The sequence below is a fragment of the Scomber scombrus genome, chromosome 9 (assembly GCF_963691925.1).
Source record: "Scomber scombrus chromosome 9, fScoSco1.1, whole genome shotgun sequence".
Classification (NCBI taxonomy): domain Eukaryota; kingdom Metazoa; phylum Chordata; class Actinopteri; order Scombriformes; family Scombridae; genus Scomber; species Scomber scombrus.
In genome coordinates this window covers 21,531,835-21,547,087 of record NC_084978.1, presented here as the reverse complement: position 1 = coordinate 21,547,087, position 15,253 = coordinate 21,531,835, and the positions used below count along the sequence as shown (strand labels likewise).

Here is a 15,253-nt window from a genome sequence, read left to right as displayed (position 1 = left end):
GTCCTCTGTGTCAGTAGTAGTGTAATAGTAGTGTATCAATTACTTTAAACTCTTTGTTCTGGTTTACGGCTTTGGTTTCGTAAGTTCTGGCCAGAGGCAAAAAGTTATATGCAGGGAGTTGTAGTAACTTTATTCATGGTGATATTGTAATACTATGTGTGGAGAATGTGGCTGCAGAAGTGATGATGAGAGAAGAGCAAAGGTGACTTACAGGAAGCACAGTGTCTTCCAGGCAGTCCAGTGCCACACATAGAAAAAGCATGACTCAGTGCTGACTCCAGGCTGACCCCAGACAGACTAACTTTAGTTTGGGTTAGCGGTTACTATCAATGTTTCACTGACATCACTTGATCTCTGCTTAATGCATAAACATGAAGCCTCATACCGAACAGCTCATACCTGACACCATGTGATCCTGAAACCTCATTAATTTTCCCTCTTTCAGTGCTGAAGAGAAAATGAACCATATGAGGTATACGCAGATGGAGGTGGGAGGCACTAAAGATGATATGCAGCCTAACTCTTCTATACTGACCTCTTCTGCTCTATAAATGTATTGCACACTGATCATGACCTGCATTGGATAATACAGACGGAGCTAAAACAAATGACAACCACACAAATGTATTCTGTGACAGTCAGCAGGAACTATGTGCTCAGTGTAAGGCTTATGTGGTTAAACAATGAATTTACAGAGGAATTGTCTTCATCATGTATTTAAAACAGTAACAAAATGTTATAATGTTATATTTGTTGATTACAGACTCTGTGTTATCTTTCTTGTCACATTTTTAAACCAACCAGTGACATAGATACAGTAATCAAAGCATCTTGTAACTTTATTATATCAGATTGATTATTTCCAAGGACTTTTGAGAACTAAAGTAATTTTATCTATCCCACGAATTCACAAATTTGCAAGTATCAAATACAAACTTGCAAAAACAAATCAAATCAACAAATGAAGTGCGCACAAAAGCATTTCTGACATTCTGAATAGGATTTGCTGTTCAGAATTCTCACCCATTGCCATCCATGCAATAATGAGCACATTATGATCCAAACTGGTCGGGAGTGAGAAAGGCTACTTTGTAAGTAAGTCCATTGAGTGGGAGGGTCACACAGGCCAGTCTTGTATATATCGCAGTAAAAATCATGTTTCCTTCATCCAAGTCAACAGCACGGATATTTTTGCCTCATTCCGCTCTCTTGACCACACAGTCACCAGTCACTCCTCGTGGGACTGAAGACAAGGTAAATAACTTGTGTATCTACAGAGTAAAATAACCATCAGAAAGTCAGCTTCATATCTATAACTTCTACTCTAATTTGCTTTTGTGAATTTTTAATGGTGGACAGCAATATTTAACCGTATTAAATTTGAAAAGCTTCTTTAAATGGCAACCATAAACCCATTAAACCATAAAGCAACCATAAACAATACATGAATGATCATCAACTGAGCTTCACTGTAATCAAGATAGATCTCCTGATGATAAAACTGTACATCACGTGCATTGTGGCTGCTATTAAGTTAAGCATTACCCCACTGTCTCTCTGGAAACGGTATCTCAAACAGTGAGATCTGCAGATAGAAAGCCTGAGCTTTAAGTTTGGTCAAAGGTACTTTGACCATCCACACAGGCTGCCTTCCCACTCACTTCATGCCTGCTGAAGTAGATGCCAGGAGGGATTAGGTGAGCTGAAATCCCCTGATAGGAGATGAGAAGGTGAAAGCTACCTCTCAAAGAGTGGTAGCCTGCTGCATGCATAACCCATGAAAGCTGCTTTGTCCTCCTCTGTTTCATTAACTCTAAGGGTCATTAGGCTGGCCGCCTCACACCTCCAGGTGGAGATGGCCATACGGCTCCCATAATACAAGCAGACAAACTCCAACATAGCAGCAGTGATAAAGTCACAGGCACGTTTTCTAAGTTGAGAATGTACGGAGTTGAGAACATACAGTATTTTTGGGGGGGTGTGACATGAAAAACTCTGCATAGCTTCATTTAATGAAATGAAGAATAAGCATGTAGCATTCATTGGCCAGAGTTTAAAGTTTACTCTAATTTTCTCAGTTTCCTTTTTGAGAAGGACAAACTCCAAAGTCATATGAATGTGTACCTTAAAGTCTTGGATTATCTTGAAGGCATAATCATGAAAAGATTATCAAAGCTTGGGCTTACATTAAGAGCACGAGTTACTCACAAGAAGTCTCACATTTTTCTCTCTTTTTTTGTACAACACCCCCCACCCTCCTACCCCTTAACTACCCCCAAAAATATTAATAACAAAAATAACTGTCCCTGTTTAATTATCTCATTAGTTGCCTTTTTTCATTCATTTTCATTTATCTATCAAATACTTTTCTCTGAGCTGTTCAGCAAAGTTATACTCACTTACAAGAGAAACTAAAAATGTTTCTTTATGTAAACAGTTAATGCAATTTTTTCTAATTTTTCTGGACAAACTACATGTTTAACATCAGCACACACCCTTATATACCCTTATATATGTTTGTTGTCAGCAGTGACTGATCACAAAAAGCTGCGAGGACGGCTTATCTCTGACATGATTCTACTCTGGTGAGGTGAGAACACGCTTCCTGTAGTAAATAACAGAATAATTGGTTATCAGCAGTCATCAATAAATGTTCAAGGTAGTTATTGTGTAAGTAATTGAAGGTTGAGTAAAGTGCAGTCGCGAGCAGGGCGTTGTTGCTCTGCTGTGGGCGGCAGTGAAAACTTCAGGCATCAGCACTATCATATCAGGGGGGTGATAAAGAAGGGCATGTATAAAGGATTAATGTGATTTAGAGAGAATGACGGACTGTATTAATTGTCTCATCTTAGCACACCTGTGAGGCAGAGAATTACACAGCAGAGGTGAGTGAATTCAGTCTTCTTTGTCCTTAAACTAAATTAGTAGAGTATAAAAGTTACATTTTACATGAATTGATATCTTAATTTTAGTGTTCAATTGTGTGTTGTTTTTAAAAAAATAAATAGTGTTTTTTTTCTTTTTTGGCTGTTGAATTGCAAATAGATTTAGAAAATAATGTTTATTTAAAGAGCAAATGTTCTACAGTGGGGCTGACCTGACAATTATTCACTGACACATTGACTGATCCGCCCTCCCTCTCCTCTTCCCTCACTCCCCTCACTCTTTCTTCCACTTACTCCCTCTTTCTCAATAACATCAAACTGCACTCCCACCTGTCTCTTCCTACATAATTCCCTCATCTTTTCATCCTGATCCAAACCCCTAGAAGAATGCCGTGCGGCTTCGTGAAATCGTGCCTGGTGAGTGTGTCTCGGAGGAAGCCCCTGGAGCCCGATGGGGAGGAATCCACATTTAACCGATGCCTGACCACTCTGGACCTGGTGGCCCTTGGTGTGGGCAGCACTCTTGGGGCTGGGGTTTACGTCCTCTCTGGAGAGGTGGCCAGGGACACTGCTGGACCCAGTATCATCATCTCCTTCTTCATTGCTGCCATGGCATCCATATTCGCCGGGCTGTGCTATGCTGAGTTTGGGTCCAGGGTTCCCAAAACAGGCTCAGCATACCTTTACAGCTATGTGACTGTTGGAGAGCTTCTGGCTTTTATCACAGGGTGGAATCTGTTACTCTCCTACGTCATAGGCAAGTGTGATACACAGAATTTGTTTAATATTATCATCAATTACAATTTATTATAATGCCTATTATTCAATGACTTAAGTTATAAGATTAGTTTATGAGAACAAGACCTCTTATAATAATATTGCATTTGTTGAATAAAGGTTGATTTTCCTTTTACCTGTGTTTGCTGAGGTGTACAGGAAAATATAATCTCACTTAATTTCTGTATTAATCTTAATATCTGGCTCAAACGTTTGATAATCATCCTTAGAAAATAATAGATATTTTGTGTTATGTAATATGTTTGGCTGACCGAGAACACTGAAACCCATAAATGATCAACCATCAACACGAGACACTAAAACACTGTGTGGCCTTTCACCTGCTGCAGAAGCAGATTCTTGACTGTCATCACCTAGAAAATGTATCTGTTTCTGTCTTTCACTCCAAATGTATTATCTGTTTTTGGACATCTTGTTAAGTTTGTTGCGTGGTTTGAAATAACAGAGTCATAAAGTGTAAATGACACAGGGATGGCAAAATCACCATGAATACTTTCTGTTTATGACTACAGTTAAATGGTGACTCAGGCTGATTAGTTTATGGCATGTTTTCCTCACTATCTGCTCAGGTACATCCAGTGTTGCGCTGGCATGGAGTGGGACATTTGATGACCTCATTGGGGGTGTCATATCGAAATTCTTTGAGCAAAATGCATCTATAGGCGTTCCTGGCCTGGCACCCTACCCAGATGTCTTTGCTGCGGGTCTCATCATGATATTGTCAGGTAATGCTTTAATGCCACTGATAGTAGCAGTAATACAAAAAAGTGCAAAAAAAAAATCATATTTACCATATTTTCTTTGAAGGTGTGCTTGCATTCGGAGTAAAAGAGTCTACAACAATCAACAAGATCTTCACAGCAGTCAATATAGTGGTGCTGGTGTTTGTGGCCATCTCTGGATTCATTAAGGGAGACATCTCCAACTGGCAAATCAGTGAAGAGACTTTGCTGAACACCACAGCAGTAAACAAGTAATGTCTATAATGATGAGCAATATGATGATGTCTGTGATTGGGTGCATGCAGGACCCTGTCTTGCACAGATGCATTATTATTTGCCCTCATGGTTATCTTACTGTATAGTAACAAGTTAATGCTCTCTTTCTAGTGTTACTACTAATGTGTATGGAGTCGGTGGATTTTTCCCCTATGGCTTCACTGGAACCCTGGCTGGAGCTGCAACATGCTTCTATGCTTTTGTTGGATTTGACTGCATTGCTACAACTGGTGAGAGGACAACTTGTCTCCCTCCTATCAGTGGGATTATATCAAAGTTAAATGCATTTTAGCCAGTAGAAGATTCATTACAAAATAAATATGAGATTAAATGTACTGTATATACTTTATATACAGTGACACAGTAGAGTAAACAACATTAAACATGCCTGCCTTTGCAGTGCATTAATAGATTTCAATTTGTAACAGATTTTACTTTCTAAGTTCTATGTTTAGTGTCCTGTCGCTGAAATAGCATGTTCTTGTCACATATAATTCCTCAAATGAAATCTATTAGTGAAATGTGTTTTCACATAATGGTTTAAAAAAACCCAACACAACAAATGTTACATAAGATCTTCTTAGGGGAAATGACTGGATATCTCATGGCCTTGGTCAGTAGTGGAGTTTTCTCAGTTGTCATGGAGATGACTCAAGTGTTATCACCTTTGGAATTTCAGTCACGTGATAGCCAGTGGTTGTATGTCCAGTGGAGATTGTATATCATATACAACTGCTTGTTCATTTAGTTGAAAGCTCCAGATTTTTTTTCAGTAAGTGAACAACATTATGCTTTTTTTTATGTCAAACTGGTATTTCCAGAGTCAAAAGTGAACCATGTAGCTGGACTGTTAAGAAAATAACCCTCTTAATTTCAATTATAATAATACTTAGTATTAATAATTAGTTAGTAAGAGCAGTAAATTATTAATTTTTTTAATTAATTTATTACATATTATTACCACTACATCATCAGTTAATGATGTTCCTCATCGTGATGAAAAATTTAAAATGTTTCACCAATACTTTAAATTACATTAGGAATTTATATTCCAACATTTATCATAATCCAGCCGAAATAATATTGCCCTTTTTTAAATGCTTATTAAAAATCAACACCTAATTTGAACGTTTCTTTTTTCTCCCATTTTCATAACTTCTAACTTTGATTTGCAGCCTCGAGATATCATACATGTATAAATTATCTAAGGTTTTGTGGTGTTTGTGGAGTTGTACTCACTGTTATTTAATAGAGAAATTTCATAAAAAGTATAACTGACCTCTTTGTGTCCCTCTTTGTAGGTGAGGAGGTGAAGGACCCTCAAAAGTCTGTTCCCATAGGTATTGTAGCCTCACTACTTATCTGCTTCCTGGCCTACTTTGCTGTGTCTGCTGCTCTCACCCTGATGATGCCTTACTACTTGCTCGATGAAAAAAGCCCCCTGCCAGTAGCCTTTGAGTATATCGGCTGGGGTCCTGCTAAATACGTCGTGGCAGTGGGATCACTGTGTGCTCTGTCCACCAGGTACGAATCATCTGGTTATATAGCCAGGGTCATGTGATGTGACTGTCACTGGATAATGCAATTCATGTAAAGTTTCATTTTTTCATTTTGAAGCCAATGTTGGGGGTATCCACAAATTCAGTATCTTTGAACAGTAACATTTGTCTCAAAGTGAAAGGTCTCCAAACACTTATTATAAGAAAAACACATTTGTCATACTGCATTTTTCAAATGGTCCACTGACTATTTAATGGATTGTTTAGCTTAAGAAGAAGGATCATTATTCAACCCTTAAATGAATACTTAATCTTTCCATTGAAAAATTCAAAATGACACATTTGGAGATACACAGTTTTGACTGACAGTTAAACAATGTTAAATCTTTAACCTATTAATCCATAGGAATCTGCTTTTTGCTATTCCCTCAGTTAGTAGCTTGGTGTTTGACTTGTGTTTAATTTAGCTAAAAATGGCTAGCTAAACCATGTTGGCGGGGGCTCTCGTGATGAACAGGTTAACTGCTATTGACACAAAAGAGAGCCCGCCACTGACTTATATCTATGAAACAAATACTGCAGCACTGCAGTTTTTTTTCCAAAAATATATGTACTCATCCCTTATTCTAGACTTCCGCAACTTAAATGTATGTAGTGACGATGAAGTTATAAAGTAGAAGTTTATTTATCATCATATTTACTACAGATGCACCTTTGGTATCAGTTAGGGAGGTTATTAATGACTTTATCAATCAGTACAAAACTCTCATGACTTAAAGAAGCCATCTCCAATGCTAATGCTACATTTATACAAACAGATGTTTATGATCAAGGTAGGGAAATCACTAATCTACAGGATTACATCATCCACCATTTAGGACTCACAGTCCCAAATCCACAAGCTCATCAGTCAGAGTGACTTAAGACAGCAATCGGATGTTAAAGTAGAGACAATAGATATATCCGAAACACAGCCACACCAGACAGAAACATGTTACTTGAGTTTTACAGAGCTATCACACATCTCATTGGAACATCTGGCTCCACTCAAGATTTTTCCAGGCAATACTGTACTCAATATTTACTCAGGTAATCAACTTCACACAAAACCTGGAACGCATTCAAAGCTGCTACAAGGTGTGTGGAAAGCCACCAACTTAATTGAGTTCTAACATCCCAAAGCTCAAGAAGATTAGGTCAGTTATATTTCTTGCAAACGGGAAGCATCTGTCCAAATGTGAAAAGGTTGCAGTGAAAAATATTAAGCCTTAACCATAAAAATGACGTCTCATACATGTAATTTGTCAAACATGTAGTTACGTATGTAAAACAGAACAAATACTTCCACGGTTAGTTTAAAACTAGTTTGTCTCATATGTTAAATGTTATTGTCCCTAAATAAAACAAGTTAACAGTCATATGAATGTGGCTAAGGGTGAAAAGACAAAATGGGGTGACATCTAGGACTGACAGATCAATGTAAACAGTCTGTCCTTTAGCCCGTCAATACACTCTCCTGGTACTAAAACCATTTAGATGCTCACTGTCTGACCCTGTTTGTGTTTGTCTCTCCAGCCTGTTGGGTTCCATGTTCCCGATGCCCAGGGTGCTGTTTGCTATGGCAAGAGACGGTCTGCTTTTTCAACCCCTGACCAAAGTCACGGACAAAGGAAGTCCTGCTATAGCCACAGTATCATCTGGATTTGTTGCAGGTGTGCAAGAGGAAGCTTGTATTTTTACTTCTACATCAATGTGTTTGTACTTACAGTATAGAGAGATTCATGAACTTGAAGTAATTCTGTATTCCAATTATCAGCTATCATGGCTCTGCTGTTTGACCTGGAAGCCTTGGTGGAAATGATGTCCATTGGCACACTGTTTGCTTACACACTTGTGGCCATATGCATCCTGATACTGAGGTTCATTTAATCTCTCTCACCTTCATAACCATTTTTTACCATTTACCCTAAATGCTGATTAAACATCATGCACTTATTTCTTCTTTGCAATCAAGGTACCAGGTGGGTCCATCTGAAGACAGAGACCTACAGATCATGGAGTCAAATGCCAGATTTGGCTTCCTGAGGCCTCCATCATCTCCCACTCCAGCCACCTCAAGAACGGTCACAATCCTGACAATAGTCTCTGGTAAATTACCAGTACCGTTACCTTTTCTAGATCACCAGCAGTTCCTTGATTTCCTTTGAAATTCCAATCCACAAAGTGTCCTCTCTCATCAATTTCTTACGCATCGTTTCTCTGTTTCTCTCTGTACAGTCGCATGTGTGGTAGGGCTGTGTATCACACTGACCCAAGCCCTAGATGCATTATCCCGTATGAAAGCATGGAGTCTGGTGATTGTCTGCATCCTTGCCTTCATCCTGCTGCTCAACGTTTTCATCATCTGGAGACACCCACAGAATCCCCACAAGGCAACTTTCATGGTGAGAGCATTTTAAGTGTGTATCTGAGTATTCAGAGCCAAATCTTTTGTGTAATTTCTAATAAATATGAACTTAAAAGAAGTTTCACATTCCCACTTTTATACATTCATAGGTGCCCTTACTCCCTGCACTGCCTATAGTGAGTACATTTATTAATGTCTACCTGATGGTCCAGTTGGGTGCAGACACGTGGATGCGCTACGCCATCTGGATGTTAGTGGGTAAGGTTTTATTTCCACTTGAAAGGTTGAGAGGCATTTGATTGAGTGAGTCAATGGACTGTAATGACTTCTCTTTGCAGGGTTACTCATCTATTTTGGCTACGGGATCCATTTCAGCGTTCAGAAGAATCGTGTCAGGGCAAACCAAATGACAACTGACACAGTCATTAGCAACAAAGACAACGACATCATTAAAGAAGAAAAATTCTAAGCTTGGGCTGAGTGGACAGAGACGAATTGAGATGTTACAGTGCTCTAAGTGTTTTACACACACCGCTGCTGATTTATTCCAGTGGTGTTCAGTGTCTGAGAGTGTCAGCGTGACAGGTGTGTCGTGTTGAAATGCAGACAAATGGGCCAACCTTTACTCCACACTGACACTTTATTACATGTTGATGCAGTTTGCAGTTGCCAGATTAAAGTATAATTTCATACTGTTTCTTGTAAAGTAACAAGCTCATTTTCATATCATTATTAATCATATTTATATTTTGCCTATATCAATGCCCGAGCCTTGTCCTGGAGCTACTTTATCAATTCTTCTTTTGTAAAGAAATCCATTCCTGCCCCACAATCAAAGTAGCTCCCTTCACCTCTATGTTTAAAACAAAGCAAAAGAAAAAAGGGGTTAAACAACTTCCAATTACAGAATTTTATTACAATTAAACACCAAATTTACACTGGTCATATAAAAATGTAAAATAGAATAGAAATATAGATTGTAATTGTATTTTATAAGTAATAACTTGAGATTTTTTTTTTTTTTTTTTTTTTTACATATCAAAATATAAAATTAGATGGAAAATGTACAATGTATAGGCAGATAGCCTTTTGTGAAATGTTTTTTTGCTGTTTGCATGTTTGAAGATGATTAATTGTTATTGTTTCAAAGTGTAAATACAGAAACTGTACATCTTTTCTAATTACATATTGTAAATGTTTTCCTTAATTAAAAACAAATAATCCAGTATTCAATGTGGCTACCATCTGGAGTTCATTTTCTGCAGCGCATATTGATTTAAAAAAAGTCCAGCTCCACTTTTAATCTAGGATAAAGAGCAGGAGACGGCTCACTAACCAGAGTTCACTGAGAACAAAAGGACCTTTCACAGCAGCTTACCTGTTTCATGTTCAGAATCATGGCTTAACGAGTCATTCAAAAGGAAAGCTTTACGTTGTTCCCGCCGGATACCACATGATATAATAAAACACGCAAACCTCTATTTCTTTCTTTTGTAGAAACATGTAATTGTATAGAGGATAATTAGTGCTTATTGCAATACTCACAAGTTAGGTCACGTTTATTCATAAAGCCGAAAATGTCAAGTCTGTCTCACACAGTTTTACAGTTTATACAGCAGATTACAATGTTTAAAAAGGTTGATTTGAATTGATGGGTTTTCACAGGATCTAGCTTTATACACAAGAAACTTTTCAGTGTTTAAAAAACCCTCAGGCTATAACATAAAATATCAAAACTGATAGATTTAAGAATGATAATCCTAAAACTAGCAAGACCAGGTTTGTATTGCTTTTTCTGTCTATTTACATCAGTCTAAAGCAGATCAGACCTGTGATGTGTTTTACCTACAAGAACACAATTAATGCATGTAGGACATGAGGTTTATTGGGCACCAAATGTTTTTAATAAGCTTGCCACAGTCTTTGTCTGGGCTATGTGGTGTCTCATGCTGCTAGCACACTTCCACTCCAGCAGCTAAGCAAACAGCCTGTGCGATTCCAGATGGAGGGGCCTCTGTTGATTGGTCCAGACAAGCTTGAAAGCCTCCATTGAGCCAGTCAGGAGGAATTTGGGGTACTAATGCCACTCTCAGGAGGTGGAATTTGTGTGATTCTGGTAAACAGCTGACCACTCACTTTGCAAGCTCTGCCCTCCTCCTCCTCTTTTCCCTTTTCTGTCTCTCCTTTTGGTTTCTGTAGTTCGCACTTTGTGTTGAACTGCATGAACTAACAATCTGCAGACAACTCTTATAATCCACTCATCAATCATGCCTTTGATGAGCTTGTTTGGGTCGAAGGGGAGGCTGGTGCTGAGCACTTTCCTTCTTTATGCTATAATCTTCGAGTTAGGTAAGTGACTTTATTCACTTGCTGAGCAGTTCTGTGAACATGCATTCCTTGAAGTACCAAGAAGGGTAGCTTTCTGTTGATCTAATGCACAATTTAGCTTATTCTAGAAGAGGTTGTGATCTAATGAAAAAATGCTAACACCACACAGAGCAATCTTCTTTTTTTAAGATACTGACTGCTTATCACTAAATTAATATCACCAAACACGTGACTGTGTTTTCATTTATTAATTATTAATGTATCATGTGCTCTGTACACTGTTTAGCTTATTGTCAAAATGATGCCCAAGAACAGAGGACCAGTCCAGGGAAGAAGGCCAATAAACCCAAACTTGGGAAAGCTACAAACAAAGGGCTGCGAGCTGTAACAACCAAACCTAAGGTCAAGACTACAGCCGCTCAGGCACAGACCTTCCTGACACAGGTATTTTATCACTTTTCTTATGTAACAGGAATTGCCCATCACTCTATCTTTATGAGTAATTTTTGTTCTGTGTGATTTATGTATCTGACACATTCAGGTGCTAAACAGAGGTAAGTTTACAAAGGTGGGAGACACAATAAGCATTCAGGCTGGAGACACTCTGGAGCTGAGGTGCAGGGGCAAACCTGTGCACTGGGGCGTCCCCCTTTACCTGGAGGAGGATGACGATGGGAGGCTAAAGTAAGCTTTGTGGTTGACACATTATAATAATGCATGATGTACCATTTATTCTTCACTTGGGTTTAGGGCCAGCATGTTCAAGCTTACACCAAATAACAAGTAGAATCTGTTTTGCATATGCAGGATTGTCCAACATGAGCGATACGGAGTTCTGACATTAGTCAACACTACAGGTGCAGACACAGGGGAGTACACCTGTTACCCAATGTACTGTGAGGACACAGACTGCAGAAAGGAGTATGACAAAGCTGTCAAAGTCTTTGTCTTCTTTCCTGGTACATTGAATAAACTTTATTGATGCTTACATATGCACTTTTCAGAACTGCAGCCCTCTGCTTTATTTTACTGCCAGCTTGATAGGAAGCCTTTTTACATTCACATGTTATCTTATCCCCAACCTGCCATATCTTCGCTGTGTACCAACCAGACCCACAAGAGCTATTTGTTCCGTCATCTGACTACTACGAGGTAATTCAGCTGAGAACCAACTGGCCAACAGTCCTCCCCTGCCAGGTGACGTCACCTGAAGCCAAGGTAACTCTGCACCGTGAGTTCCCACCAGTGGAGGTGGTAGTGGACGGGACAGAGATCTCCTTTAATGTCAAAAAGGGCTTCACCATCCATCGTCCCCGGCCTTATCACGCTGGAGCCTTGTACTGTGTGGCCAGTCTGGGAAACTTGAGGCAGAGCTCCACCAAATACATGCTCATCTATGTCAACTGTGAGTGTGGCTACAGAGTCATTCCTTCAATCATACCTTCATTTTCTGTCTTTACCTGCTTATTGCTAGTGGCCAAACCAGCACACACAAAGAGACAATCACTTATAACAAAATTAAACACCAATGCCTTTTAGAGATTAGAAATGTCCCAGAACATATAAAAAATTTAATATTTGACTTTAAAAATAAAGTGTATAGCTGATACACTTTTTTTTTCACAGAGACAGACAAAAACAGACAAATACCAGACAAAAACAGACAGAACATATTATATTGTATGTGCCTACTTGGCTGGTGTACCTTAACACTTTCAGGGCTCTTTGATATCCCACATTTTAGACCCGATGGCTCCTCCTGCCCCAGTGATCCAGGCCTCGACGAGCTCAGTGGCCGTGGGTGAGAATCTGCGTGTCAGCTGTACTGCAGTGGGAGAACCGAATGTGGCCATAGAGATCACCTGGGAATACCCTGGACAGGAGGTCAGAATGCTACATACAGCTTTTCTGCTTTACCACTTTAAATACAGGATACTTTCAAAGGGTTTATAAGTAGCTGATTGCTTTATTAGGGTAATAAATGAGTTATTAGAGCTTTACTGATGAGTGGTAAGCTATTTTGAAGCATAAAAAAACCCTGTTTGCCAGATGAGCTAAATTAAGTAAAGGATCCATACTAGAGTAAGCTATAGTGGTATACTATATGGTATAGTATATACCACTATAGCTTACTTTGTTTTTTTGGCTAGTTCATTATTAGTCAACAAGAATTGAACCTATGGGCTGCAGATCATCCAGGCCTATAATCATTTATTAATGACTTACTCACAATTAAGCCGTGGTGTTTTTTTGTAAAGAGAACACTTTTTGTGCTGGATACAGATAGGGAGGCCTCTGTACACACAGGACGGCGTCAGTCCAGTCAGTGGAGGTGCGGCTCGGCAGCAGACTCAGTCTGTTCTCCTGGTGGACGAGGTGAGGGATGTCGACCAGGGAACGTACACCTGCACCGCTCAGAACCTGCAAGGAGCCAAATCAGTGTCCACAAATGTTAAAGTGGTGCCCAAAACAAAACCTAAGAAACCATGAGACAGTACAGTTGCATGACATCACTGATGCAGCAGCTGGTTTGCTCTGCCATTTTAAACAGTATTACTTCAACAATGAGAACATCACATCAAAATATTAATAATGAATAATGAAGCACACTGCTATAATAACCTATATCTAGTTTTCCAGACAAATGCCCTGTATGTAAAGTGTTGTGCATCATAAGTTTGTATATTAAACAGCTTTATAAACACATAGGGTCAATTGTCTTAATCTACTTACTTTATAATGTGCACTAGCCCACAGAATATTGAAAATAAAAGCAAATTATTGTCTATAATGATTATTATGATTATGATTATGATTATGATTATGATTGTGATTATGGATATGATAATGATTATGATTGTGATTATGACTGTGATTATGGTTATGAGGCAGTTTGTGAATTTTTCTATAAGAGTGATTCTTCTTTAACATAAATAGGAGTTACAAATTCTGAAATATTATCATGCAGTATCAATATTATGATAGACAACATTAAGTGATCATTACCCAGAATGCAAAATTGATGTGACCTAGATTCTTCCCACACTGGACACTTTAAGCCATTTCAACTGGCCCACACACCATGTGGAATGATGGCACTTGGGCAACCCGCTCCTGTTTCCTAAATCTGGAAAACCAGATAAACCAGAACTAACCCACATTTTGAATACACATACCCAAGAGCACTGCATCTTTACCAAAAAAAGGTCCACATTTGCTTTGGGATATATGTGCCATATTTGCTACTTTAAGCTCAAATCCATGTTGTCTGACCACGGGGACAGCAGGCAGTAAGCCAATAAAGGTTTACATATGTGAGACATGAAAGCTCAAAACTACCAGGAAGATGTAAAGTTAGTCACATGCTTTAATGGGACATGAATGAATACAAATGGAGAAGGAGAGGAGGAGAGAGGAGCACAGTGCATTATGGGAATTCCCCAGGCAGCCTAGGCCTACAGCAGCATAACTAGGGGCTTGTCCAAGGCAAGCCTGGGCTGGCCCTAACTGTACACTTTATCAAAAAAGAAAGTTTTAAGCCTACTCTTAAACATAGAGTTTGTCTGCCACCCGGACCCATACTGGAAGATGGTTCCACAGGAGAGGAGCCTGATAGCTGAAGGCTCTGCCTCCCATTCTACTTTTGGAGACTCAAGGAATCACAAGTAAGCCTGCATTCAGCCCAGTGTTCTAGTGGGTTACTATGTACTATGAGCTCTCTAAGATACTATGATGCCTAACCATAAAGGGCTTTGTAGGTGAGGAGAAGGATTTTAAATACTCTACTTTTGGATTTTACATGAAATCAGTGTAGTGAAGCTAAAGTGGGAGAAATATGATGTCTTCTTCTAGTTTTTCTAAGTACACGTGTGTAACTGTATTCCGGACGAGCTGGAGAGTTTTTAGAGACCTTGGTGCAACCTGTTAATAAGGAACTGCAATTGGGAGTTAATGGACATGTCCTTATCAAAGATGACTCTCAGATTCTCAATAGTTATGCTGGAGGCTATAGTAATGCCATCCAGAGTAACTGTAACATTAGATAATGTGTTTCTAAGTTGGTTAGAGCCACGCATAATAACTTACAGTTAGTTAAAGTTATTCACTCAAAAAATAAAGTTTTTTCTGAATTCAGGAATAGACATATGCAGGTCATCCAGATCTTTATGTCTTTAAGGGATACTTGGAGTTTAGTTAACTGATTGGGTTCATCTGGCTTAAAGGATATAAGTGAGTATATTCTGTGAGTATTTCTTCATAACATTACTTAGAGCAAGCACATATAAGGTGAATATTATTGGTCCAAGCACAGGACCTTGAGGAATTCTGTGTCTTTTG

At 38.9% G+C, this 15,253-nt stretch overlaps 2 protein-coding genes across 2 annotated transcripts; both read left to right on the top strand.

The window, feature by feature from the left end:
- Positions 1 to 3,257: 3,257 nt before the first annotated feature.
- Positions 3,258 to 9,056, top strand: LOC133985500 (cationic amino acid transporter 2-like). Its single transcript, XM_062425157.1, is given in 11 exon segments — positions 3,258 to 3,642; positions 4,253 to 4,408; positions 4,491 to 4,656; positions 4,775 to 4,911; positions 5,983 to 6,205; positions 7,756 to 7,892; positions 7,997 to 8,099; positions 8,195 to 8,328; positions 8,458 to 8,624; positions 8,737 to 8,845; positions 8,926 to 9,056. Coding segments are annotated over 11 exon segments (1,833 nt in total). The 5' UTR covers positions 3,258 to 3,272.
- A 1,798-nt stretch (positions 9,057 to 10,854) lies between these two features.
- On the top strand, positions 10,855 to 13,405 carry LOC133986275 (platelet-derived growth factor receptor-like protein). Its single transcript, XM_062426102.1, has 7 exons — positions 10,855 to 10,936; positions 11,202 to 11,359; positions 11,457 to 11,599; positions 11,723 to 11,874; positions 12,027 to 12,320; positions 12,660 to 12,799; positions 13,199 to 13,405. The coding sequence occupies exons 1-7, from the start codon at positions 10,855 to 10,857 to the stop codon at positions 13,403 to 13,405; spliced, it is 1,176 nt and encodes a 391-aa protein (XP_062282086.1).
- The last annotated feature ends 1,848 nt before the right edge of the window (positions 13,406 to 15,253 follow it).

Excerpts from the sequence above, each read along its gene's own strand:
- LOC133986275 (XM_062426102.1), top strand. The coding sequence starts at position 10,855 with ATGCCTTTGATGAGCTTGTTTGGGTCGAAGGGGAGGCTGGTGCTGAGC. Across the intron at positions 11,600-11,722 it reads GATGACGATGGGAGGCTAAA|GATTGTCCAACATGAGCGAT; the intron begins GTAAGCTTTGTG and ends TTGCATATGCAG. Across the intron at positions 11,875-12,026 it reads AGTCTTTGTCTTCTTTCCTG|ACCCACAAGAGCTATTTGTT; the intron begins GTACATTGAATA and ends TGTACCAACCAG.